At 42.2% G+C, this 26,303-nt stretch overlaps 1 protein-coding gene across 1 annotated transcript in view; it reads right to left on the bottom strand.

The window, feature by feature from the left end:
- LOC123608789 (prolyl endopeptidase) overlaps nt 1–26,303 on the bottom strand; it is a 120,247-nt gene that overhangs the window by 87,147 nt on the left and 6,797 nt on the right. The window contains exons 3-5 of the mRNA XM_045499172.1: nt 8,240–8,373; nt 6,948–7,078; nt 4,234–4,443 (exon numbers count right to left, since the gene is read on the bottom strand). Coding sequence (XP_045355128.1) covers nt 4,234–4,443; nt 6,948–7,078; nt 8,240–8,373 — 475 coding nt within the window. The remainder of the gene's footprint in view (nt 1–4,233; nt 4,444–6,947; nt 7,079–8,239; nt 8,374–26,303) is intronic.

Consider the following 26,303-nt stretch of genomic DNA (forward strand, 5'->3'; position numbering starts at 1 on the left):
CTCATCACAGGGTGCCTGGGTGGCTCAGTTGGTTAAGCATCTGACTCTCAGTTTTGGCTCAGGTCACGATCTCAGGTTTCGTGAGTCAGGCCCCCATCGGGCTCTGGGCTGGCAGTGCGAGCCTGCTTGGGCTTCTCTCTCTCCCTCAGTCTCCCTTCTCTCCTCACGCTGTCTCTGTCTCTCTCAAAATAAATAAATAAACTTAAAAAAAAGAAAAGTTCCCATCACAAGAAACAGAATTTTATAATTATGTATGGTGATGTGATACATGTTAACTAGATTTCAATGATCATCATTTCATAATATATACAAATATTGAATCATTAGGTTGTATACATAAAATATGTCAATTATACCTCAACAAAAAAAATTTTTTTAAACACATCACCATTTACATTAATACCCCCTAAAATAAAATGCTTAAGTACAAATCTAACAAAATATGTATTAAGACTTATATGAGAAACACTACAAAACTGATAAAAGAAATCAAAAAAGAACTAAATAAAGGGAGACATGATCCATGTTTATGGATAGGAATACTGTCATGTCAATTCTTCCTCACTTGACCTACAGATTCAATTTAATTCCAATAAAAGTCCCAGCAAGTTATTTTGTGGATACCGATGAGTTGGTCCTTAAGTTCATGCGGAGAGGCAAAAAACCCAGAATGGCCAACACAGTATTGAAGGCAAAGAACAAAGTTGGAGGCTGACACTACCTGACTTCAAGAGTTACTGTAAATAATCGAAACAGTGTGGTACTGGCAAAAGGACAGATAAATCAATGGAACAGAGTAAAGAGCCTAGAAACAGACCTACATAAATACAGTCAACTGATCTTTGACAAAGGAGCCAAGGTAACACAATGGAGCAAAGATGGCCTTCTCAACATATGGTGCTGGAACAACTAGACATCTATGTGGAAAAAATGAATCCAGACACAGACCTCACACCCTTCACAAGAGAGAATTCAAGTTGGATCACAAATCTAAACATAAATGCAGAACTATAAAACCCCTAAAAGATAACATGGAAGAAAATCTAGACGACCTCTGGTTTGGCAAGGACTTTTTAGATACTACGCCAAAGGTACCATCCATGAAAGAAAGAACCAATAAGCTGGATTTCATTAAAATAAAAAATTTCTACTCTGTAAAAGACGCTGTCAAGAGAGTAAGACATGTCACAGATGGGAGAAAATATCTGTGAAACACACATCTGGTAAAAGGACTACTACCCAAAATTTACACAGAACTCTTGAAACTCAAAAATAAGAAAAGAAACAATCCTATCAAAAAATGGGCCAAAGATCTTAACACAAACCTCACTAAAGGAGATATGCGAGGGCGCCTGGGTGGCTCAGTCAGTTAAGAATCCGACTTTGGCTGAGGACACAATCTAACAGTTTGTGGGTTTGAGCCCCACGTCGGGCTCTGTGCTGACAGCTCAGAGCCTGGAACCTGCTTTGGATTCTGTGTCTCCCTCTCTCTCTGCCCCTTCCCCGCTTGCACATGGTCTCTCTCCCTCTCTCAAAAATAAACATTAAAAAAATTAAAAAAAAAAAGAAGGTATGCAGATAGCAAAGAAGCATATCAAAAGATGGTCCACATCATAGGTCACCAAGAAAATGCAAATTCACACAATAATATACAACTATACTCCACACGCCCCCGCCCAGAACAGACAAAATCCATAACAATAGCAACACCAAATGCTGGTGAGGATGTGGAAAAACAGGAACTCTGATTCATTGCTGGGGGAATGCAAACTAGTGCAGCCACTTTGGAAGACAGTTTCACAGTTTCTTACAAAACTAAACATATTCTTCCAATACAATCCAGCAATCACTCTTTGGTATTTACTCAAAGTATTTGAAAATTTATGTCCACACAAAACCTGCACACAGCTGTTTATAGCAGCTTTATTTGTAACTGCCCAAACTTGGAAGGTACCAAGATACCCTTCAATAGGTGAATGGATAAACTGTGCTACATTCAGACAGTGGAATACTATCCAGTGCTAAAAAGAAATTAATTATCAAGCTATGAAAAGACATGGAGGCAATTTAAATGCATATTACCAAGTGAAAGAAGCCAATCTAAAAAGGCTACATAGTGTACGATTCCAACTATGTGACATTCTGGACAAGGCAAAGCTATGGAGACAGTAGAAAGATTAGTGGTTGGGGCGCCTGGGTGGCTCACTCGGTGGGTGTCTGGCTCTTGATTTTGGCTCAGTCATGGTCTCATGGTCATGGGGTCGAGCCTGGCCTCGGGCTTTGTGCTGACAGCGCAGAGCCTGTTTGGGATTCTCTCTCTCTTCCTCTCTCTCTGCCCCTTCTCCACTTGCTCACTTGCTCTCTCTCTCCCTCTCTCAAAATAAATACATAAACATTAAAAAAAGAAAGAAGATGAGTGGTTGCCAGAGGCTAGTGGAGAGGGAGGTGAATAGGTGGAATACAGCATTATGAGGCCGGTAAAACTGACACTACAATGGTAGATAGATATCAAGTAGCATACATATGATTAATCAATCACATTTTACATTTGTCTAAACCTACAGAATATACAACATGAAGAGTGAGCTGTAATGTAAACCCTGGACTCTGGGAGAGTATGATGTGTCAATGGAGGCTCATCAATCTTACCTTGTCTGGAGAGGGATGTTGATAATAGGGGAGGCTCTGCATGTGGGGACAGGGGAGGTACGGGAAATCTCTGCACTTCCTCCTCAGTTCTGCTGTGAACCTAAAAATGCTCTAGAAGGTAAAGACTTTTTTTTGTCTTTTTAAGTTTTGGTTGGGCATCACTCTGGAAGTAATTCACACATATCTGCTGGCTTTGGAGGCTGTTGTGAGACTGAACTATTCTTTTTTTCATTATGAAAAGGCACCAAGCTTTCAGGACAATGAAAAAGGTAATACCATAATATAAAAGAAAGTTGTACAGAACTTGGTGACTTTCCATAGCTTTCCCAGGAAGCACATGGTCAGAATTGTTTAGCCTCATTGTAAGTCCCTCCATCACGCAACCTGAGTGGCCGTTGAGGTCCTTGTGACAAGAGGGCAGCAAATTACAGCTGGCAAAACATGGTAGCTTTCCGAAATCAATCACAATAACTAACCTTCACTATTTTTGCCACTGAAAGCTGAGTCTAAATAATAATTTTCATGTTTTTCACAAATAACATTGTTCTCCAACAAGAAATGGCCAGTGAAATACTTTTTTGGTCTCCCACCTGTAAAGACCAACCAAGACAACAGGAAAACACCACACGCCAGAGATGGTAGAGCATGAAGAAGGTGGTGTTAAAAGCTTATATCAGCAAGGTTCAAGGTACCTGGCCCTTTCTATCTGGGAAGATGAAGAGTAAAGGGGGAAAGAAAAGAGACTACTTGAACACAATAGGATCTTTGTGCAAGTGAAAAGAAGAACAAAGGTATGTCCTGCAAGTTAACAAGGAGGAAAATGTCACGATACATCAACCAGGTGACCCATAACTTCTGATCAGAGGAAGAGATACGATCACCACAGTAGGAAAATTTCATAATCACTCAACGTCATTAAATAAATTGGTTTTGTAGAAAACAAAAAAGATCCATCTTCTCCACGACTCCTTGGGAGATATAACACATCTGTAAAGGACTGATTGCAATAATGGCTCCGTTTGTCATGGGTCCTTATATCTGTTTCTCCACCCCTTGAACTGGGGCTGCTGGCCCCACGACTTGCTTTGGCCAACAGAATGCAGCAACACGATGCAGTGCCAGTAGCAAACCTAGGCATCAAAGAGGCTTGTGCCTTTTGGCTCTCCCTCTTGGAATCCTGCTGAGCTGCCATGCAAACCAAGTGGCTAGCTTGCTGGAGGATGAGAGACCACATAGATCAGAACCCAGGGCCCGACACAGGAAATAGCCAAGCCGAGATCAGCCAACTGATCCACAGCCGAACATGGAAACATGACAGAACTCAGCTAATCCAGCAGAACTGCCTGGCCAACTCACAGGCTCACAAGCAAACAAACAAACAAACAAACAAACAAAAAAACCCAAACATGGTTATTATTCTGAGCCACTAAGTTTTGGGGCAGTCTGTTACACAACTGATACAACATCCTTTGAGGAAACTGGGTTCTACACCAAACAACTTCCGTGTAGGTTTAGCTTTTAAAGTCATATGAAGTCACACTTCTATTTCATGAAAAAGGTGCTTCACCTGATACCTTAACTTACCATCACTTTTTCCATCCTGTTGGGGATATGAGTTGTAGAACATCCCCTTCCCATCATGGGTCCATGCCATACAGCTGAACTTGACTCTCTCAAGCACATCTGGAAGCTCTTTGGCACCATCAACTTTCATGAACTTGATCGTCACCCAGTCTGAGCCGCTGGCACTCAGACCATAGGCAAAATATTCACCATCTTCACTGAATGCATAGCCTATGGGACACAGGATAAATCCTCAGTGAACCTGGGGACACAACCCCTAGACCTGCCCACTGCCCTCCGTGCTGTCTGACAACGTTCTCTGCCAGATGTGCAACAGGAGCAGGAAACCTGCAGTGAGGAACCCAGAGGGCTGAGCCCAGGCCTTACAGGGATTCGCCTCACGAGCTTGGACAAGTGTCCGAACCTCTCTGGGTCTTAGTTTTTTTAACCTGTAAAATGACATCTTGGATTATATGACCACTAAGATACTTTCATTGTTTATATTTCTATAATTCAATAAGCAGTTCGGTTAAAAGCAGAGCTCATCTGAGACTTTCAACATATTTTATTTATACTCTAAAGAGGAAGGGGAAAAAGAATAAGGAAACTACTTTTAGAGTATTGACTAGATTATGACACGTAGCATGTAACAGAACTAAACGGAAGCCATTAAGTAATTTTTGGAATGGATTCCAAACTATTTGAAATCACTCTTTACAACCTCATTTTCTGAGCATTGTTGGCACTCAAGGATTAACGTCCACACCATCTGACCAGCACAAGCCCAGGTAAATAAAGCCCAAGGGTTGCAATGAAGGCTCACACAGTGCATATTCCAAAAGTGACCGTGAAAAAGAAAAAGCAACACCATTTATGAACTGTTACGCATGTCCAATTCTTTAAGCCCATGACAGAATGTTCTAATCACTACAGAATATGTGTTGAGAAATTTTATATGTTTCTATCAGCTTTCATAAATATAAAGTAGGTATAGATAGCATTTGTTACCAGATACTGACACTAGAGATTTCCTCTTACAATGTTTGCTAAACTTTACTAGGGATTGAAAATTAATCCTCAGAAACTCAACTATTTTCAGAACTGCCCTACTATTTGACATGGAATTTCTATTAGTGGTAAATAAGTTTAAAATTTCACAAAATCTCCTTATTAATCATTTTTGATTCCTATGAAGTATGCAAGCTCATCTCTATATAAATACAGAGAAGAGTCTAGAAGGTGATGGAGAGAAAATACTTCTTACTCTATATAAATTATTTCTATATAATGAAATTTTTCAGGAAAAATTTAAATAATTGATTTGAAATGTATAAAAAAATCACATGCTATCAAAATAATCAGTATGTTTACCCACACTGTAACCTCCCTATAATATCATTTTCAGAAAACTTGAAGACTGAGGCCAGGTCCCATGTCTAATTTCCCTTTTCATCTATCAGGACCTGTATATGGCAGGCATTCCATTAAAATGTTACTGGAAAGAATTTTCAGAGACTCTCCTATAGTGAAGTTCTTCTGGATGAGTTACAAGACAGACTTTAGTTAAAATTAAATGATATCCTACACAGGGTATGTTCTTACATACCGAACCAGTGTATTAACTTCATTTACAAGTGCAAGCTCAAATTCACGGGAGGATATTTTTGGTTAGCTGGCTGGCATCTTAGTTTCAATACTGATTACTTTCAACACGAGTTAGATAAAGGACCATCATTTACATACACAGCCTATTTAGGAAGAAGAGGGGAAGACCCATGAAGTGGCTGAGTGGCTCCACAGAAGGGTCTTCCCAAAGCGCTGCTACAATAGGGCCTTTTGATTCCCACCTAATCGATTACAGGACGACCGTGTTCCAATTGCTCAATTCCGCAGGCTGAACCCCCACCTGTGCTTTCTCTACAAAACAGAGGATGCTACAGCCAGGGAACTGCAGGGAACAGTCAGGGAAATGCTGAGCCAACTTCATTAAAATCTAGGATACCAATGAGAGATGATTCCCAGAGTATACAACTATTAAAGCATAGAACCAGAGAAGAACCAACTTCCTTCCTTAGAACCAGTGCTCATGGCACAAACCAACAGTAATGGTTATGGACTGTGGTGGTTATCTTGGGGTGGAGTTATTGAGGAGACATGTGGTCACTACAGGCCAAACTTAATGATTTGGGTTTTAAACTTGCATCTTCAGGCAACAGGGTATCAACCAGTCTAATTTCTACAAGACTGTGTTTTTTTTTGTTTTTTTTTTTTACTTTTAATTCTAAAATACTGACAGCTAAAGTTTAAAACTCTGATCACTTCCTCCCCACCAAGGAAAGAGATCTTGTAAATATTCTTTCCTATTTTATATTTATAGTCAGAACATTCTTCGTAGAGCTTAAATTACTTACAGAAGATTTTTTTTCTAAACGCAGATAGGTCTCAGGGATGTTAGAAGCAATGATGTTGGTACTTAAATATCTCAGAAGCCCTGGAAGCTAATTTGGGTCCAGTGTGAATTATTCTCCAGTTCTGCTTCATGCCACCAAAACACGTGGCTACTCATGTATTCCAAAGATACTGTGCAAAAATTAGCTTTCCTGATACTGCATGTGCATCTGTTGCACAATATGGTCCATCCCGTCTGGTATTTCAGAGGTGAGGGGACTGCAGCAACGTCAGAGCCGTGAGTGAGGACCCTGGGACTCCTGTGGGCTTGGCTGTGTAGCACTCACCTCGGAGAGCCACCGTGCCATCGTCAGAGAGTATGTTGGGGTCGAGGAACACTCTGGCTTCACCTTCTAAGGAATCCTGTACGTATAATACTCGCTGGTTCTGCAAACCTGTATTGTAAAAATAGAAATACCTGGGGGACAGAGATGGTCTTTATTTAGTGGTAGAGTTTTCCACTTGTGGGGTACAATCAAATACAGACAAGCAAAAAGAAAACAACACACAAGGGTTCAATTGCAAATGGGCTATGCCAGGGACATACGTACGTGGGGACTAGGATGGAAGGTCCCACCACCTCCCTGTGCCTAGAGTTAGTTATCTGAATTGTTTTAGGTACTCAAATAATTTATCGTAATTCTGCATATTAACTAAATGGGAACAAATAAAGCCTGCTTCATTTGCTAAAATGAAAACTGATAATCAAAGAAAGCAGTAATTTTTTTTCTTTTTAATGGAAAAGAACACAGGTATTCTAAAATGACATGCTGGATCCTGCCCTCGGCAAGCCGCTAGAGCAGGGGTGGACAAACCCTTTCTGTACTGGGCAAAACTGCAAATGTTTTAGGCTTTGTGTGCCATAGAGTCTCTGCTGTTGCTACTCAATTCTGTAGTTGTACAAAAGCAGCTATGATAATATGTAAATGAATGGACAGGTCTGTGTGCCATTTCAATTTTATTTACAAAAACAAGCGGTGGGGGGGGGCAGGCATGTAGACGGTACTTTGCTGATGTGTGTGTGGGCGTGTGTGTGTGTGTGTGAAGGCGGCAGAGGGGGGTCTAAGAAATTCTCAATAAATTTACGATGATGGTTCCAGAGACTTAAAAAAAAGAACAAGAGAATATGTCTAAGTAGGTGTGAAAGGGAGAGGAACAAGAGAGGTGAATTAGTAATAGGTGCCGCCTCCTGGCCATTTCCATTCCTGGGTGAAAGACACCCATACAATAAAATCCTTTCTAGCAGTATAAGCCAAAGGGAATCTTAGAGGCAAACAAATCTCCACTGCTGTCTGCAAATCATCCTATCTCACCAATTACTAGCCATAAGACAACAATAACTTCCTATAATCTAGATATTTTTCCCTAGGAAGTATCTCTACCAAATTTCTTAATTATAATTTTAAGAATATGGACAACAGACCAGAAGTTTTTATTCTCATACTCAAGCACAGAAATGATTTGACTTGAGAGTGAATTAATTCCATCAATGGCAAGTTATTTAGAATTTGTATTTCAAGATTTAAAGAAAGCATTCAATCAGACAAGTAAAAAGAAAAATAAAAGCAACCTCACATACCGTTTTCCCTTCTTGAAGTGGCAACTATACTTGGGATAATCATACAGTTCAGTCATTCTCTCTTTGTATAAACCTCTGATAGGACATTGTTCAAGAAATGGAACAGTAATCTTGTTCTGGGCCTCAACAAAAGCCTATAGAGAAAATTTAAATGGAAAAAGCAAGTCAGACATAAAATTTTCCATATGGAATTTTATCCACTGATATATATCCATGAAAGCATATTTTTCCCTCAATAAATGATAACTAGTCCTTTCATGGCACTAACTACATACTGTTAACTCATTTAGAACTCACAATTATCTTATGGAGAAGGCTCTGTTATCAGCCCAACTTTACAGAGGAGAAAACTGAGTCTCATAGTAGATGAAAAGCTGCCCAACATCAGACAGCCAGGTAGGGGCAGAGTTTACTCTTGAATCTGTTCCCTTAATACAGTCTGCTGTACTAAGATCATGCAGTCAATCGACTACGTTCACACACTGCCAAGGTGCCAGCCTTCCTAGTCAGTAGTCTGAGATCCCACAAACCATCAGAATTAAAGAAACATATACAAAGGTGTTATTTTACCAGTTTTGCTTTTGCCTATGCTGTCTTCCTAAGGCCTCCTACCTTGTCAACTTCAGAGAACCTTGTTAAAATTTGAAACTGAAGAATATTCTTTAAAAATTGGAGAACGGGTGGCATTAGAATAGAATATCAACAAAAACAGTTTGTAAGAAGGGCAAGAAATGGTCTGCAGGAAGTCAGGGGACCCTGGCAGCAAAGCAGGGCAAGGGGCAGGTTTCACAACAGATCAACTATACCCAAGCCTACCCTGTTTGTAAGTAAGCAACTAGAAAGTTCTTCATACTATGAAAACTCAGACTCAGAATATTCACCTCTGGCTATTAGTAAGAAATGAAACAAGAATAAATATATTAGCTCTAAATTCAGTTGAAGGTTCAATCTGATGTTTACAAACGGGTAAGTTCTCAGAGGAAAACTTCAGGAAATTAAGAACATAATATATTTTGAATGACAGATGAAAATGCGCTATCATTGGCCTCTACTTTTGGATGGATCATCAAGGTCCAAGGGCCCACCCTAACTCAAAATGGTCTTCAAATGGGATCTCCTACAATAACTACCAACTGTGCTCTGGAAAACCATGATTCTGTGTTGAGAGAAAGCTGTTCTAAAATTCACTGATATTTATAATGTGCTTGAGAATATGAGAGAAAGAGTAGAAAGTAGGACTAAAATAATGAACAACCCTTTTTGCAAGATGATCCATTCAAGAAAAAAAAACTGTTATGGGGGTACCTGGGTGGCTCAGTCGGTTGAGCATCTGACTTGGCTCAGGTCATGATCTTGCAGTTCGTGAATTCAAGCCCCACCCTGGGCTCTTGGCTGTCAGCACAGAGCCTGCTCTGGATTTTCTGTCTCCCCCTCGCTGTCCCTCCCCTGCTCGCCCTCTCTCTCCCTCTCTCTCAGAAGTAAATAAACGTTAAAAAAAAAAAAACAAAAAAACAAAAACCTGTTATGGGTCACGTTTCTTATTTCGTTCAAACAGAAAATAAAATGTATTGAGTCCCAAGGAAATATAATGCCAAATGCTTATTGCCAAGGAACTGGCAATTCACCCTGGCCTGCCTTCCTACGGCACTTAAGCTAACGATAGTTTCTATACTTTTAAAGAGTCGGAAAACAAAAACAACCCAACAGAGGCCTATGTGGCTCTCAACATCTGAACCATTTAATACATAGTCCTTTATAGAAGAAGTTTGCTGATTCCACTGCGCCTCATTAAAAAGAGTGTCAAAGAGGAAACGGGCTTTTATTTTGGTTACAATATCAGTGTACAGCCGGAAAGCCACTCAGGGGCAGGACTGTGGAGATCACAAAGTGTGTGCAAGAGCATTACTGATTTCATGATGGAAGGAAATGCCTTTTCTACTTTACAGACACGGAAACTGAGGCATGCAGTATTGAAGTCACCCGGTCAAGGTGAACAGTGAGTTAGCAAGAGCACTCAAGCAGAATTACAGTTGACCCTTGAGCTACATGGGCTTGAGCCAGGCAGGTCCACTTATTTGTGGATTTTTTACAGTACTATAAATGTATTTTCTCTTCCTTATGACTTTCTCTGTAACATTTCTTTCCTCTAGCTCACGATAGTATAAGAATACAGTACATAATACAAAAAACACACAAAATACATGTTAATTGGCTGTTTATGTTATCAGTAAGGCTTCCAGTCGACAGTGGGCTATCGGTAAAGTTTGGGGGACTCAAAAGTTATAAGGAAATTTTCGACCTCACGGGGGGTTGGCACCTCTATCTCCTACATTGTTCAAGGGCCACCTGTACTCTATTCCAGTCACAGTAGGAGAGGCTGAGGCCGGCTTCATGCCTGATTCCGGATGTGGGATGAGTAAGAGCAGACACCCGGGGGAGAAAGGAAGCCAGGCCTCCTATGATTTTCCCCCCGCCTGTGTTAGGTGGGGCTGGACAGGCACGTCAGGGTCCTGGAGCATCGGAAAGGACTTAAGAGAAACCTCATGTGCATCAGCACTGATCTTGACATTGTGGATGGAGAGATGACAAGTCCAGGACAAGCTCCCTGCCTTCGTGGCGCTAACACTGTACTGGGGGAGACAAAACACAAGCCAGAGGGTTACAGAGAATGGTTAGTCCGAAGGCCACACGCAGGGTAATCATGAGCATCTGCAACCTGTGCTGGTCCTGAGCTGTATGGCACTTGCCCGGGATGAGGCCAGGACAGAGCCTGAGAGGGAGTGCTGTGAGCAATGTGACATCGCTGTGACATCTCTGCTATGTTTTTCAAAAATATCAATCCATACCGGTTTGGAAATTTAAAAACCAGTCCTTCACCAAAGAGTCTGGGAAGCACTGGGAAGGAGGAGGGAGGGTGGCCAGGGAGGCCCTTCTGAGGCGGTTCTGAATTAAGGTAGGCTAGGCGACAGGGAGCAGCCATGCAAAGACGGGAGAAGTGCTCCAGGCCAAGGAATGGCAAGTGTGGGACCCTGGGAGATGGGAGCTCCCAGGAGTGAAGAAGAGCAGGGAGGGCAGTGAGGCTGGGAATGAGTGACAGGGAGCAAAGACCCAGGCGGAAGCTGATCGTGCGGCACCTCATCACGCGGCACCTGGTGGCAGTTATGAAGTTTGAATCTTCATTCTAGGGGCAAACAAGCTATGACTGGGAAAGGAGGTAGTTACAAAATCTGGCTTATCTTTTGAAACATCTACCCTTGCTTTGGATGAAGAACAAACTAGGGAAGCAAAATTGGAAGTCAGGAAGGCGGGCCAGTGGTCCAGGGAGAGCTGAGGCCAAGTGAAATGGCTGGTCTCCAGAAGAAGCAGGAACGGCCACTGTGACGGGGCGCAGAGAAAAATGGGCACCGTGTATGCTTGTGTGTGGATTCGATGGCTATTTCCCAGAAGGGCCTCATCAGACTGCTCTAGCTCCTCGGGGCTCCCACCCTGGGATCCCCGTGTGCTGAGGCTCTTGGCTGGCCCCTCTTCTTCCACTGGAGGGGTTTCTGAGGAGGGCACTCTGCGGGCTCTGTGTCCCTCACCCTTCTGGTTTGTGTTTGTCTGAGGCTGATCGAGGCCCTATTCAGGCTCTAGGAGGACCGAGGTGGGCCCAAGACACACAGGTGTTCAGTTCCTTTGCTTTGGAAAGGTGGAACCGTCTTCTTCAACTGCTCCTCTACTTGCATCACTTCTTTTAGACGTCTCGTGGTACAGACACAACTGTGGCAACCAAATCCATCTCACACTGAAGCAGACACTTTGGCTTTTCTCGTTTCAAACGTTCATAAGACTGTTATGCCAGGCATAATGCTACTAAATAATGATACAATTCTAGGACTATTACGACCAATTTTGTCACCCCACCCATCCACCAATGATAGTCAACCAATTACTCTAAATAGAGCAGTTTTTAAAGACTATGTCCTTCCAAGTCAAAGACCTACATGTAAAACCAAACTGGTCAACTGCCTCAAAGTCTCAAATTCTTTATAACTTGGGCAAATCCTTCTCATGCTCAAGACAGCAAATGTTCTATAAAGGGGCTTTGTGAAATTTAGGGTTCTACAGACTGTCAATATGATTTCTGGTATTTTAATCAGGAAACACCTTCTTGGTCACTTACGGATTTAACAGTTTGGCTTCTTGGTCTAGAAATTAGAACAAATTGGGGGAAAGGGAGAAAAGGGGCAAGAAGAGAAGAACAAAACTGGAGGACATCCATGATGATAAAGGAGCAGGGTGAGGAGAATTAGAATTCTCTTCGTTCCTCAAGAAGCTTCGGCGTCCACAGTCGATTACAGAGTGTTGTCCAAGTGACTGGAATCTGAAAGCCCATTAATGACACCTGCAGCTGAGCCTCTGAAGAAGATCAACAGTTTGGATTTTATAGCAATGAATGGATGTGAACGCACTGAATAGCTGCTCGGGACTAAGAAACTTGGCTTATACCTCCCGCTTCCCTTGAAGATTAGAAAGCTCCACAGCAAGGCAATGTTTTAGTTATGCACACAGAGTAAATTCTAGAGATGTGCTGCATGGCACTGCGCCTGTAGTTAACAATACTGTACTGTGCACACAAAACTCTGGTGGGAGCTCATCTTTTTTTTTTTTTTTTAAGTTTATTTATTTTTGACAGAGAGAGAGAGAGACAGAGCATGAGTGGAGGAGGGGTAGAAAGAGGGGGAGACACAGAATCTGAAGCAGGCTCTAGGCTCTGAGCTGTCAGCACAGAGCCTGACACAGGGCTCAAAATCACAGACCATGAGATCATGACCTGAGCCGAAGTCAGATGCTCAACCGACTGAGACACCCAGGCGCCCCTGGTAGGAGCTCATCTTAAAGTCTCACCACCATGAAAGAAAAGGAAAGAAGAGCTACCTGGCAAAGGGTCACTCAGGTTGGGAGCTGGAGATTCCTTTACCCTGTCTTCAGAAAGAATTTCTTCAAGTTGTCCTCACATGCACTGTATTTTAATCCACAAAATACCTCACATCCTTTAATAAGCATAACTCATACATATATGAGTAAAAATGAAGCACACAGTTACTCACTAACTAGCTGTATATATATAAAACACCACAATTAACATAAGATTAAACAGATGAATCAGGGATAAAGGGAAATGCTACAAGAGAATAAAGGAGAAACTATTTCCAGGATGAGGCAGGGGTGAGAGAGAGTGGGGCAGGCAGGTGTCAAGATGACCAAGAGGGAGTCTTAGGTAGGACATTAACTTGCACAGGGCTATCAACCTCCACTCTTCCCAAATAAACAACAAAAACTAGGAATGGTGCTATCCATCACCATCATTTGAGGAGTTTCTGCTGTAAATTATACACACAGACATATGCATGCGTGTATATGACCTGGTTAAAGCAACTTTCAGGGCCTTCTGAAGAAAACAGGTTGGTGTCAGAGGAAGGTCTGGCAGAACAACACGGTCCCAGCCACGAGGAGGCTGAGTGCTTCCTGGAGGCCAGAGGGAGATGCATATGTGGGTCCCCTCTCACTGCTGGGAGTATGGCAGAATTCAGATATGACTCTCCAAGTGCAGGGACACCCTTATAAAAAAGAAGGTAAGGGGCGGCAAAGCTCATCCATGAGGCTCCAGGACTCAGGGCCCGGAGATTTGGACAGTCACACAGCAAACTGAAGGCAGGTCATGCCAAACAGAAAATTAAACACAACTGCTTCAGGAAACAGGTCTAGAAATTGAGACTATAAAGGAATGGAAATAATATATTTTATAAAACTAATATGAGAAGTTTATACAAAGAGAGAGAGAGAAATGAGTATCCCATATTTTCCAGTACTCACTGAACATTTTTAAATAATTAGCAGTACCTCAGACAACAAAGGAAATCTTAAATTCCAAGAAAAAAAGGGGATTCAGGTCACAGTAAAAGCACAATGCTACTTTCTTTTCCCAGCCCCACAAACCCATTACTTACTTATTCCCCAGGAGGAGAAAGAGTGAATTCAAGTGGTAAGAGCCCCAACTCCATGGGGCTTGTCTTTTAACATTAAAACCCCAGAGTGGGTGCACCTATTCTCTCTCGGACCGTCCACCCTCAGGCAAGGAAGGCTCACACTGAGCTTCCAGCTGCATGTGATTAACAGTACAGGTGGGGCCTTCCAGAATCCCAGCCAGGTCTCTTTTTCACCTCCTATGCCCATCCCATATGGGCGAATCAGTTTGACCTTACAGTCAAGTCTTGTTCTCAAATCTAGTCACTACTAGGAAGTCCATTCAAAGCTGAAACTTGAACTCCATTTGGCTTGGTCCTTTGGGGCACATGCTACTAACCAGAAACCTGGCAAGGACAGACAGTAGTTCAAATCTAAACCTAACTAAAAACCTGATCATGAAGAAGTTAAATGCATACACATCCTCTCTTAAATAACTATTTTTTTCAATAAGAGAATCCAAACAGCAACAATAATATTTAGAAAACAAGAAAAATAAGACTATTAAAAGAGTTAAAATTCATGAGATGTGGCAAAACATTTGAAGGTGATATCTGTATCTTGGTACCCTTGAGAAGTCCTACTGATAGAGTGGGGGAACAGTGTGTGACTTCTATTGGCCATTTGAGCACCCCAACCCTCGATCCAGGGACTGATCCAGGGCCAGGAAGAACACCCATACAGGATGAGGCTTGCACTGGGTCCAAGGGCTTGTTCTGTGACTTATGCACACAGTGCTGGTGTCTGGGTGTGCCTTGTCCTGAAGGACAGCAATCACACTGTGACGGTTGAGGTATGTCTGGCACAGGTGAGGTGCTCTGCATTCGAATAAACAAGCTGGGTCTGGAAAGTGACAGTTATGCTTTCAGGAAGTTTGTGTTTTACCCTCTCTCTCCATCAGATTTTACTGTTTTTGAGTACCAGTAGATTGCACCATCTGTCATATGACGTTACTGCTACCTCTGTCTGTATTCTAACTATGCTAACTCCTTTCTATATTCTTTATATAAGAAAACCCTATCGGATCGCCTGGGTGGTTCAGCTGCTTAAGCGTCCGACCTCGGCTCAGGTCATGATCTCATGGTTCGTGGGTTCAAGCCCTGTGTCAGGCTCTGTACTGACAGCTCAGAGCCTAGAGCCTGCTTCAGATTCTGTGTCTCCCTTTCTCTCTGCCTCTCCTTCACTCATGCTCTGTCTCTCTCTGTCTCTCAAAAATAAATAAATGTAAAAAAACAAAAAAGTGAAAAAAAAAAAAAAAAAAACCCTATCCATTTCTGTAAGCAGTCTTTCCATCCATTCTTCTCTATAGGCAAGTCAATAAAGGAGTCATGAACCCAGGCAAAGCAACCAGAATCCTTTTTCAGTGACAGGGATGCATACTGGCAGACAGAAGTTATCTTATCTTATGGGATTTGGGACCATGAGGACTGAGTAAAACTGAAAGAGACAAGGCCCATCTTTTCCTACCACATGGAAGAGGCTACTGGAAAACAAAACAATCAGAGAAAAGCAGATGACCTGAGAGACAAAGAGAAACAGGTTTCCAGAAATATCATGTGCACTCCTGGATCAGGCTGTGCCTAAAGGCTCTTACATCCTGGTCACCAATTACAGCCACTTTGCTCCTTTTTTCACATGAGCTGGAATGACTTGGGTTTCAAGTACCACTAATCCGGCATCCTAACAGCTCTTCCAGGAGTCCTGCCATCTGCTGAGCAAGGTAAGGCTGGTAGAACATGAGCAGCCTAGGAGGAGGAGGAAATGACCCAAAGTTTGCCCAAGTCCTGGTGGGCGGAGCTGAGAAAAGTGTATCTACATGAATGGTGTCTTATCAGTACATGAGAAAGTGAAATGAAACTAAACATTCAAATCAAAGTTTTAAAGTAACAAAAGAACATGAGAAGAAATTAACTAGAAAATTAAAAGAGTATAACTTCTAAGTCCTCGAATGGCTTCTTTTAAAAAAAAAAAATTTAAAAAGGGAAAAAACAGACTCAACCAAAGCTCTGGATAAGCTAATCAAGGAAAGGGGAGAAATGTTGCAGAAACTCAATATTAGAAATGATGAAGAAATATAGCCACGGACAGAGAGAGTAGAGTTGGGGACGTAAGAGATATTACACTAACCCCATGCTGGTACATTTTAGGATCTCAATGATGTGGGCAATGTTCTAGGAAATACAAAGGATAAAAATCGATCCAAAAAGAAAGAAAGATCTGAGCAGGGCAATAACCACGAAAGAAAGTGGAGGAAAAGAGCCTAAGAATTAATTGCAACAAAAGAATTTGTCCCACATAGCTTTAAATTATCAAGCAGATAATTTCCATGCTATTTAAAGTGCTCTACAATAAATGCAGTGGCAAACATTTATCAAGCACTTACTTGTGTCCACCATTTTGCTGCATGGTTCAAAATTATCACTTAATTTTCACCACAACCATACAGAGTAGTTTGCTCCAAATTATAAATCAGAAAATTGAAGTTTGGAGTGGTTAAAAAATATGACCAACATCACATCTGATGAAATTGTGGCGTAAAGATTCAAACCTGTCTTTCTACCTCCAAAGCTGCTCATTAAATGATCCTACCCACTGCCTTCCCATGAACATGCAGGTTCCAAGATCTCTAAGGGTTCCCATTAGTTGCTGGGGGGAACAGGGTAGAAAGAAAATCCTAGAAGGGAGACAAGTTAGGAAGCTACTGAATGTCTAGCACAACGGCAATGCATGCCTGAACCAGAGCAGTGTCAGTAGGAATTAAAAAAAAGAAAGAAAGAAAGAAAGAAAGAAAGAAAGAAAGAAAGAAAGAAAGAAAGAGAGAAAGAGGAGAAAGGCATGAGATTTTATAGAGGCAGAACTGGAATTCCTAAGAATCACGTGTATGATTAAACAGACAGCTGACAGAAATGGTCAGTGCCGTACAATATTACGTAGGAGAGTCCCTCAAGTCTTTATTCTAACACTTGCCTTGATATTGCCCAATGAAAACGTCAGAACCACAAACACTGTCCCTCTGATTTATAAAGATGCTATAAACAACAGTGAGGCATCGACTTGACTCTTGAAAGTGGTGTTACTATCAAAGGTGTTACCAGCTTTCCCTAACCATGTCTAAGCATTCTCTAGGGCAGTTTTTCCAAGCTTTCTGGACCTTAAGAATTATCTGGGAGACAGAGATTTCTACTGAAATCAGATGCTCCAGAATTACCGTTTGGAGACCTATATTTTACTAAGTGCCCAACGAAGGTGGTTTTTATGACTAAGTGCTTTGTTCCATGGAAATGGCAGCATGGGGTGGTGAGTGGATTTTAGATAGCTAAGTTTGGGGGCAGTGGGGAAGAGAGCCCGGGAGAAGTCAGAGTTATCTCAGTTCTTCAGTTGTTAGCTCTTTACCAATGGTTTTCCCAAACATATCTGAGACCGGCATTTCTCATAGGAACACCATGATGATTAAAAACCAAAGTCAAGTAACTGCCCACAGGCAAGATGTCACTATTAAATGTATTCAAGCACGTTAAGCATTTTGTCAGTGGTCTGGGGTCTGCTTTTCTAAAATGAGACTCAGGATGTGTCTGAGCCTCTTTTCAGCACAGAACTCTAGCAGCTCGAAGGTTAAGTGGCTTGCACACCCCCAATCGCTGGTTCTCCTGTGCTAACACATAAATTCCATGCCGGCAGGGGCCACATCTGTCTGGCTTTTGACAGAGTGTCTGCTCCTCCTCCCAGTTTGATCTAATGCTTGCCACAGTGGACACACAGGTAAGCCTGGATAGGAGAGGAAAGACAGGGAACAGGGAAGGGAACGAACACATACGGAGAAGGGAGAGAGGATGAAGCCAGCAGACCTGTGGCATTTCGGGTAGCCGGCATCCATTCCCCCTTTCCAGTGTCCTCCCTTCTTAGCAGACAGTAATTCCAGGTAGCTTCCTGACAGTACAAAAGCCAAAGAGGGTCCCTGGGGCTTCTACCAAATTTCCCATTACCACAGTTCGGCCAAGGAGTGAGCACACATTTGGAGTTTGGCCAATCAAAACTCCCTCTCCCGGGAGAGTCACTAAACAAGGGACAGGCAATTGAAAAAGTGAAGATCATTTATGCCATTAGCAGTGCAGGGTGAAAATTGGAATTTCTGCACTAGAACTATCTGGTTCCTGTCTGTGCCAAGCCTAGCCCTTCAGTCTACCCCAGGAGCTGGGCTCATCCTTGCCATAAATTCCTTATTTGCTAAAGCTGGCCAGAATCCATTTCTGCTGCTTGCATCAAAACCCTGGTTACATGGGTGCCTGGGTGGCTCAGTCGGTTAAGTGTCCGACTCTTGATTTCGGCTCAGGTCATGATCTCACAGTTCGTGGGTTCAAGCCCCACATAGGGCTCTACACTGACAGTATGGAGCCTGCTTGGGATTCTGTTTTTCTCTTTCTCTCTCTCTCTGCCCCTCCCTAGCTCATGTGCATGCTCTCTCTCAAAATAAATAAACAAACCCTGGTTATAGAAGGCATGAGAAAAGAGAAAAAAAGCCAGCAGCACTTAGAAAAGAAGATGGTCCAGTACCAGCAACTTCCTCATACTTTTGATGATTATCCCATCCATACATCAAAAGGAAGTTGTTTCCCTAATTACATATTTCCACTGTGGATTTATAAGAAGTGTATTTACAAACTACAATAAGGAAAAACATTTCCAAAGGAGGTGATGAGTGAGACATTTAGGAACCTGAGATAATATGTGGTAACATATTTACCTAAAGCGCCTCCTGTTTCCAATCAAGAAGGACAGCACAGTAGTAATTCCCAATCCAGGTCCTACATGGAACAGTAATGAATGGGTGGACGAGTGTTTCACAGGCCAGCTTTGCCAAGGGCGTTCACAAGGCCCCAGTTAAAAGAGGTACTACCAGATAGTTTGAGGGTAATCTCTGCCCTAGTTTAATCATCACGCTTTAGAACACGGGAACCTCACTTAGAAGTCACAGTCCCATGGAAAAATACCAACGCACAGAGCGTGAGCCTCTTTACCTTAAACACCTAGGATTCTAAAGGAAAATCCTTAGTTTTCTGGATGAAAATAGAAGAGTCTTTGAAGTTGGACATTCTGACTAAGCAGCTGGAGCACTAGCATCTGAAGGTCTATATCCCGCTACGGTTACGCAGCAGTGCCCCAAGCTACACCATCTTTGTGCAGACCTCTGCCGGGTACGGAAAATGAATTCTTCCATGCATTTTCTGAGGTGAAGGTCAGTAAAACCTTGGAAGTGATTTTGATAATACTCATTTTATAGGCGAATAAAATGAATCCAGGCTAGGTAGCCTGCCATGGTCATAGAACAAGAAAATGGAAGGACAAGAGCTCTGATTTGTGTGTTCTGCCTTGCAGTCCCATTTGGCAAATGTTCTCTGCCTCCACACTGCTTCCCAACAGAAGTAATATGAGGAGTGCCTGCAAGTGCACAGGATGAAAAACTATCCACGAAAAGGATATTCAGTGTGTCCTAAAGTCTTCAAAGAACATCATAAACCCAAGCCAATTAATTTCCAGTGAACTTCATCTGCTGTCTTTTGGCTCAGAGACTAGCCCTTCAAGCACTGGAAGTCCTGGGAGCAACCTTCAACTCTGCTGGCTCTGCAGCCTGACAGCGCGGTGGCCTGCTGTAGAAATGCAACTGGACAAATGAACTCTGCTCACCCAGCTCCAAGCTACTTCTTCCACAGGTTGGCTCTGGTTCCATGCTAGGGAAAGCCCAGTGTCCAGGGAGATCTGGGCCAGACTGGTACCGGAACAGAGCAGAAACTCCTCACACTACATACATTTAGGGTTAACCTTTAACAATGAAAACAAAAGCTAGCAAACGAACAAGAAAACAGACTCACAATAGGCAGGAAGGATGCCTGAAAGCAGGTGCTGACCTCCTTAAACTTTGTTCTCCACTGACCTCTGTGACACTAAAATACCTACACTGAAATCCTAGGCTGCTTCAATATCCTAGAGATGATCAGAAGTCATTTAAGATTTAAATCTTCCCTGCCAGAGAAGGAAACAGTGTAAGGACAGGGGAAGGGAAAGGTAACGTGTCCAGGTTTCTTACTCTGAAAGACTGAAGGACCCCTGCTCTCCTCCCTACGTTTCTCAGCCTCTTATCAGCAGGTGTAATGAGCTATCTCCAACTAGTCAGCCCAATGGGAGAATGGGAAGGGAGAGCAAATAATGTCATAGAGAAGACCTATGTTGTGTATTCCTTTGATCTTCTCTGACACAGATGGCAATTTTATTTTATCAGAAGGAATGAACATAAACTAAAACAACTGTTTTGTTGTTGCTGGTTCTCACTAACGTTCTTCTCTCGTGAGATCCACCAAGGAAACAGAGCTGTTTGATGTGGCTCTCATTTTGCCTAGGGCCACTCTCAGGGAGAAAACAAAATTAGTCCTTAGGTATATGCAGATCATATTCTACACTTAGCTACTGCTGTACCAAAGTCCCAGGACAGAGTTTCTGTGAAAGGCAGATTTGACAATTAGTTACAACTAAGAGGGCTATCCCTTGAAAGGTATAAATCCCTCCATTCTCTGTATCTCCCCTTCAGTAACTCAGTAACAACTTCTGGCATATGCAACTAAGAAGTTGGAGCCACAAAACGTGGGGCAAGACAGAGAGTCTCCTGAAGAGCCTACAAGGACACTGCTTCCGTCTAGACCTTGGGGCTGCAAAACCAAGCCCAATGATGTAGAGAGAAGAATTTATCACACTATCAGGAAAGGGAGCAAACAGGGTGGAATGACTGCACCGCAGTGAGCGGAGAGGCCAAGACAAATACTCGTTTAGTAGTGTCACAATGACCTCAAAGTGAGACTGCCATCTCAGCTGTGAGAGCAATGGAAGCAGAGTCTGGGGACTTGGGAGTCAACGCAGGGCCAAATGGCAGAGCAGTCTGCTGGACAGGACAGATGCAAGTCTCCACCACTCCCCCGAACATGTGGTCCACGTGCACAGTGAAGAACATAGGGTTGGGAAGTTTCTGGATTTGAGGAGGCTGGTCTATGTTGACGGGCAATATTACCGGGTATGGTGACAAAGAAAGAGGGTCAGCTATGTCACGGGGCGTGTGGAGTGACTCCTGGACAGAGGAAGAGAGGGAGATGGCACATGGTAAAATCTGAAATAACAACTGACCAGGGCACCCCTGAAGGGCCAGGACACCAACAAAGAGGAAGAAAGAGGTTGAGAAAAGCTACACAGAGGGTGGGGTTTGGGGTTTGTTTCTTGTTTCTAGGAGGGAAATCTAGAAAGTTAAAGATGAGGATGTCAATCACGTGCACGTTAACGTCAGTGGATGGAAGACAGGGGAGCAGAGCCTCGTTGTTAGATTGAAGGCTCAAGTTGACCTCAGCATCAAATACGGGTGTGCAGGAAGACTGCTCCAAAGTGCCTCCTACGATCTACAAAGGACATGCTGGAAATGCCTGTTGAAAGGAGAGTAGGAGCTAATTGCCTGTTGGGGCCTGCCTATTTAGTCTCCAAATCATTTTTAATGACTGCAAACCTCCCTCTCTAGCTCTTCATGCTGAAAACTTCCAAGGTCACCCGGGTGTTCCACTTACACCAGTGAGATTTCACTATGGATCAGATGCTTCAAGAGTCATACTTAGCTCTTCTCTAAAGTGCTTTTAACCCAGAACTTTCCCTTTATCTGATTTTTGTTGTTTAGTTTCTATCCCTATATAGGTTCTCCTACAATCATTTTACAAAGGTCGTTTTTAATGTTGTAACCATTTGGAGCACTGCAATTTTTATCCTCGCACTTAATATTCTACCACAAGCACTTTTTCACGTTAGCACGCAATCTTTATAGCTCAACATTTTAACAGATGCACCTATTACTTCATTGAACAGATTCAACATATTCTACTTAAACACTACACTATTGTTGGAAAATTTTCACTATTAGAAATAACACCCTGGGGCGCCCGGATGACTCAGCTGGTTAAGCATGTGACTCTTGGTTTCGGCTGAGCTCATGATCTCGCATTTCATGGGTTTGAGCCCCACATCAAGTTCTGTGCTGACAATGCAGAGCCTGCTTGGGATTCTCTCTCTCTCTCTCTCCCCCTTTCTCTCTGCCCTTCCCCTGCTTGTTCCCCCCCCCCAAAATAAATAAATATACTTAAAATTTTTTAATAAAAAAAAAAGATATAACACCCCAAACTGAGCCTTTGAGAAATCTCTGTATTTTCAAAGTGGCATTATTACTTTCCCAGTAGGCACGAAATCTCTTTCTCATTTCCAAGTGTTTGCTTTTTGTTGCTCTCAGATGGGTTAATTTCTCATTACTGATGGTACATGTAAGAGCTGACAGTTTTGTATTTCTTTTGTATATACTATTTTATACATAATCACTTTATGGAATCATTAATTCTGGTAAGTTTTCATTTGTTTCCCTTAGGCTTCCTAGATACATGATCATATAATCTACAATTCATGATTTTTACTTTCTTCTCTCCAAATTTTGGTTCATGTTTTATTGTACTGATCAAAGCTTTGTGAACATATAAGAATCGTAGTAACAGAGACATTTAGCCTAGTATTTAAGGTGCTGTTTTGAATGAGATGTCACCTTGATAAAGCACTGTAATTCCAACTGTACTTTTAGATTTTAATTTTTTAAAGTTTACTTACTTATTTTGAGAAATTGAGCGAGCAAGAACAGGGAAGGCACAGAGAGACAGGAGGGGGAGAGAATCCCAAGCAGACTCCACGTGTTGTCAGTGCGGAGCCTAATGTGGGGCTCAAACCCACAAACCATGAGATCATAACCTGAGCTGAAACCAAGAGCCGGATGCTTAACCGACTAAGCCACTCAGGCACCCCTTTAATTTCTTTTTAATATTAATTAGGATAATTATATAGCTTTATTTAATCTATTTCTATATTAAACTCTTCCTTAATTCCTGTGATAAATTCAACTTTCTTTTAAATCTACTAACATTCATTTATATTCTTAATACTCACAAGAAACGTTGGTCCTTACATCTTCATTGTCCCACACAGGAGCTACTAGCCACATGTGGCTATTGAGCCCCTGAAGTGTGGCTGCTGTGAACTGATACATGCTAGGGGTGTAAAATAGTCACTATATTTCAAAAACTTCATTGCAAAAAAGTGGAACGTATTTTAATAGTATTTTATATTGATTACCTGTTGAGATACTAATATTTTGAAAATACTAATTAAATATAGTACTATAAAATAATTCCATTTGTTTCTTTGTACTTCTTAAAATGTGGGTACTTGAAAAGTTTGAATTATACATGTAGCTGGTATGTATCTACTGGGTAGGGCTGGTCTGTACAAAGTATCTCAAGTTTCCATATCAAGGTTGGATTTGCTTCAGAGAGTCAAGTGAGTTGTTGTATAGGATCTTTTACAATCTGGAGCATTTCCTATAAAATAGGATTATATGGGCCTTGACAGCTTTAAGGGATTCATCTAGATTCAACAACCTCCTACTTTTAAGTTACAAGTCTGCTCTGATATTCTTTTATAAGGGATAAAGCCTTAAATGCCAGTCACTGTCAGGAATGGATAACCCATATTACATACTAGATTAAATCAAAGACCTCCTGATAGCATTTCAGAATTTAGTATAAAAGAGCTACAAATGTTCTTCACTTCCCTGACTGGTTTTTCTTTGTTTTGGAGGCTATGTGAAAATATTCCTCTTTACATCAAGGTGTAACTAATACACCTTTGTGTACATGTGTCTAACCATGAACAGGAAATATTCGTGCTGCTCTTCTGCTCGTTAGAAAAACACATTAGAAAAAAATAACTCCTCAGAAACCAGATGATATTACTAGCCTTGGTCATTAACGAACCTGTCTGGAAAGGAGGGAGATGGGTGTGTGAGAAGACTGCAGGGAGGAGGTAAAGGTTCAAAGCCACTCTGACACCCAAGGGCAGCTGTCCGCACAGGCCAGTGTGGGCACAGCGGCCACAGCCCATAGTCCCCGCAGGAGGATGGCCAAGTCCCACGGCAAGCACTGACATGAATATATTCCCCCCAAAGCTATTACACCCAGAGTCTTTTCCCTTTTATTAGTTTTTAACATAAAGTTGATAACCACCTAGCTACCTCCACACTTATTAGCTGAATGACCTTGGGCGTGTTACTTAATTACTCAGTAACTCCATTTCTTCATCTGTAAAATGGGGAAAATAAAAAGCTCTGCTTTAGGCTTTGAGAATTAAATGATAGGGGATGCAAAGCTACCGATGAAGTGCCTGGCACACAGTAAGCACCCAATAAATGTATACCGTGAAAATAATAGCATATACTCATTAGCTTCTAGCAAATGTGAACTGTAAGATCACTAGCGAAGTTTTTCATCTACTAATAAGTGGCTTGTCAACCACAGGACCAGCCAGTATCAACTAAGGAACAGCAAAGCATGTGTTCATTAACACATAAGCAAAAACTGGGTCACTCTGACACTACTGAATCCCTCAATCACCATCAAAGCCTGAAGAAATTCAGGTTGCAGCCAATACCTCAAAGTAATCATCACAGAGACAGTCTTTGGGGCAGTTTTCCAAGAGATGCACTCAGGAAGTTCACTCCTTTCCTGGTGCTTCCCATCCATTACAGGTTAGGTAGCTGCCTGTGACTCTCCATTCCCAGGCTCCATCCCTGTCTCGGCTCAGGCCAATGCCAAGTGATCAAGGTCATTCCTGGCAGGGTCGAGGTGAGGAGGCAGCCCCACATCTGCTCCCTAAGCCTCCTCGCCTTCCCTGCAGAGTTAGAGCCCCACCCACTCTCAAAGATCCCCATCTATTTCTCATCGTGGAATCTCTATCCCTCCACCTTTGTAACTAATGTTTCATGAAAGAGAACTGAAAACCTGAATACCAATAATTCTCACCCATGAGACCTTTGTCTTTCTTGAGGAGTCGGGAAAGGGAGATAAGAAGGACTATAGGTATAAGCAAAAACCATTAGAAAATCTCAAAATGGTGGTGTGCTTACTTCAAGGACAAAAGGTAGGGAAGAGGTTATAAGGGTTTCTACAGCGAGCCAAAAAGGACACACCTGCTGGAAAGAAGAGGAAAGGGTGGAAGAAAGGAAAGCAGGCAAGCTGGTGCATGGGAACGAAGGAAGAAGAAAGAGACGACATGAATTTTACTCCAGGACCACCTCTTCCTGCCTCTACTTTCTCCTCTTGCACAGACTACCGTGCCTGGCTAAGCCCTTTGCCCCATTCCTTTCCTCGTCAAGCTCTTTCCCAAGGATTTGAAAGTGGTGGAATCTGTTACCCCACAGACCGACCAGGCAGGAATGGGAGGTGGGAATGGGCAAGGGGAGAATCCCAAGCCCACTAGCCAGACCCACATCGGGAGGGAATGCTTTCCTGGCAAATCTGAACTGCCTTGGAAACCTGAGTTGACTTCTCCAGAGAACACTGGTATTTATTGGTGGCAGGGGACCACAAGACATAGGAGGAGCTAAGACATAGGCTTATTGGCGGCAGGTCTGGAAAACCACCCAGAGTGCATTTAGCGTTGCTTTTTTAAAAAATGGAAATGTACTCTGGGATTCTAAAGAAGTTCAAATAAATTTCCGGAATAGTGAGCATATTAGAAATAGCGTACATATTCCCATGCACTAAGTAATATGTAAATATAGTTATAAATTAAGAGTCAAGGAACTTGACATGGATTGGAGAAACACGATCCCTTCACCCAAGCAAACTTGATTAACAAACTTACAGTATATGTAAGGATGAATCCTACATGACAAGATCTGGGCACTCCAAGGACAGAACATCTGTGGGACATAGCACTCAGGGGTACTTTCATTAATGGAATGAGACTTCAGCTCAAAATACTATGTGTTTCTCCAAACGAACAGTAAAGATTTGCATTGTTAGGCAGAGCAGAAAATTCTCCCTTCAACCCATTACTTCCATAAAATATAAGAATGTTCTTATATTTACAATTTGGTTCATTTTGTTTTTGTTGCATTAAAATCAATAAGTGATCCAAGACCAGCACTCAGTTTTCAAGACCT

The sequence above is a fragment of the Leopardus geoffroyi genome, chromosome B2 (genome assembly GCF_018350155.1).
Source record: "Leopardus geoffroyi isolate Oge1 chromosome B2, O.geoffroyi_Oge1_pat1.0, whole genome shotgun sequence".
Taxonomy (NCBI): Eukaryota; Metazoa; Chordata; class Mammalia; order Carnivora; family Felidae; genus Leopardus; species Leopardus geoffroyi.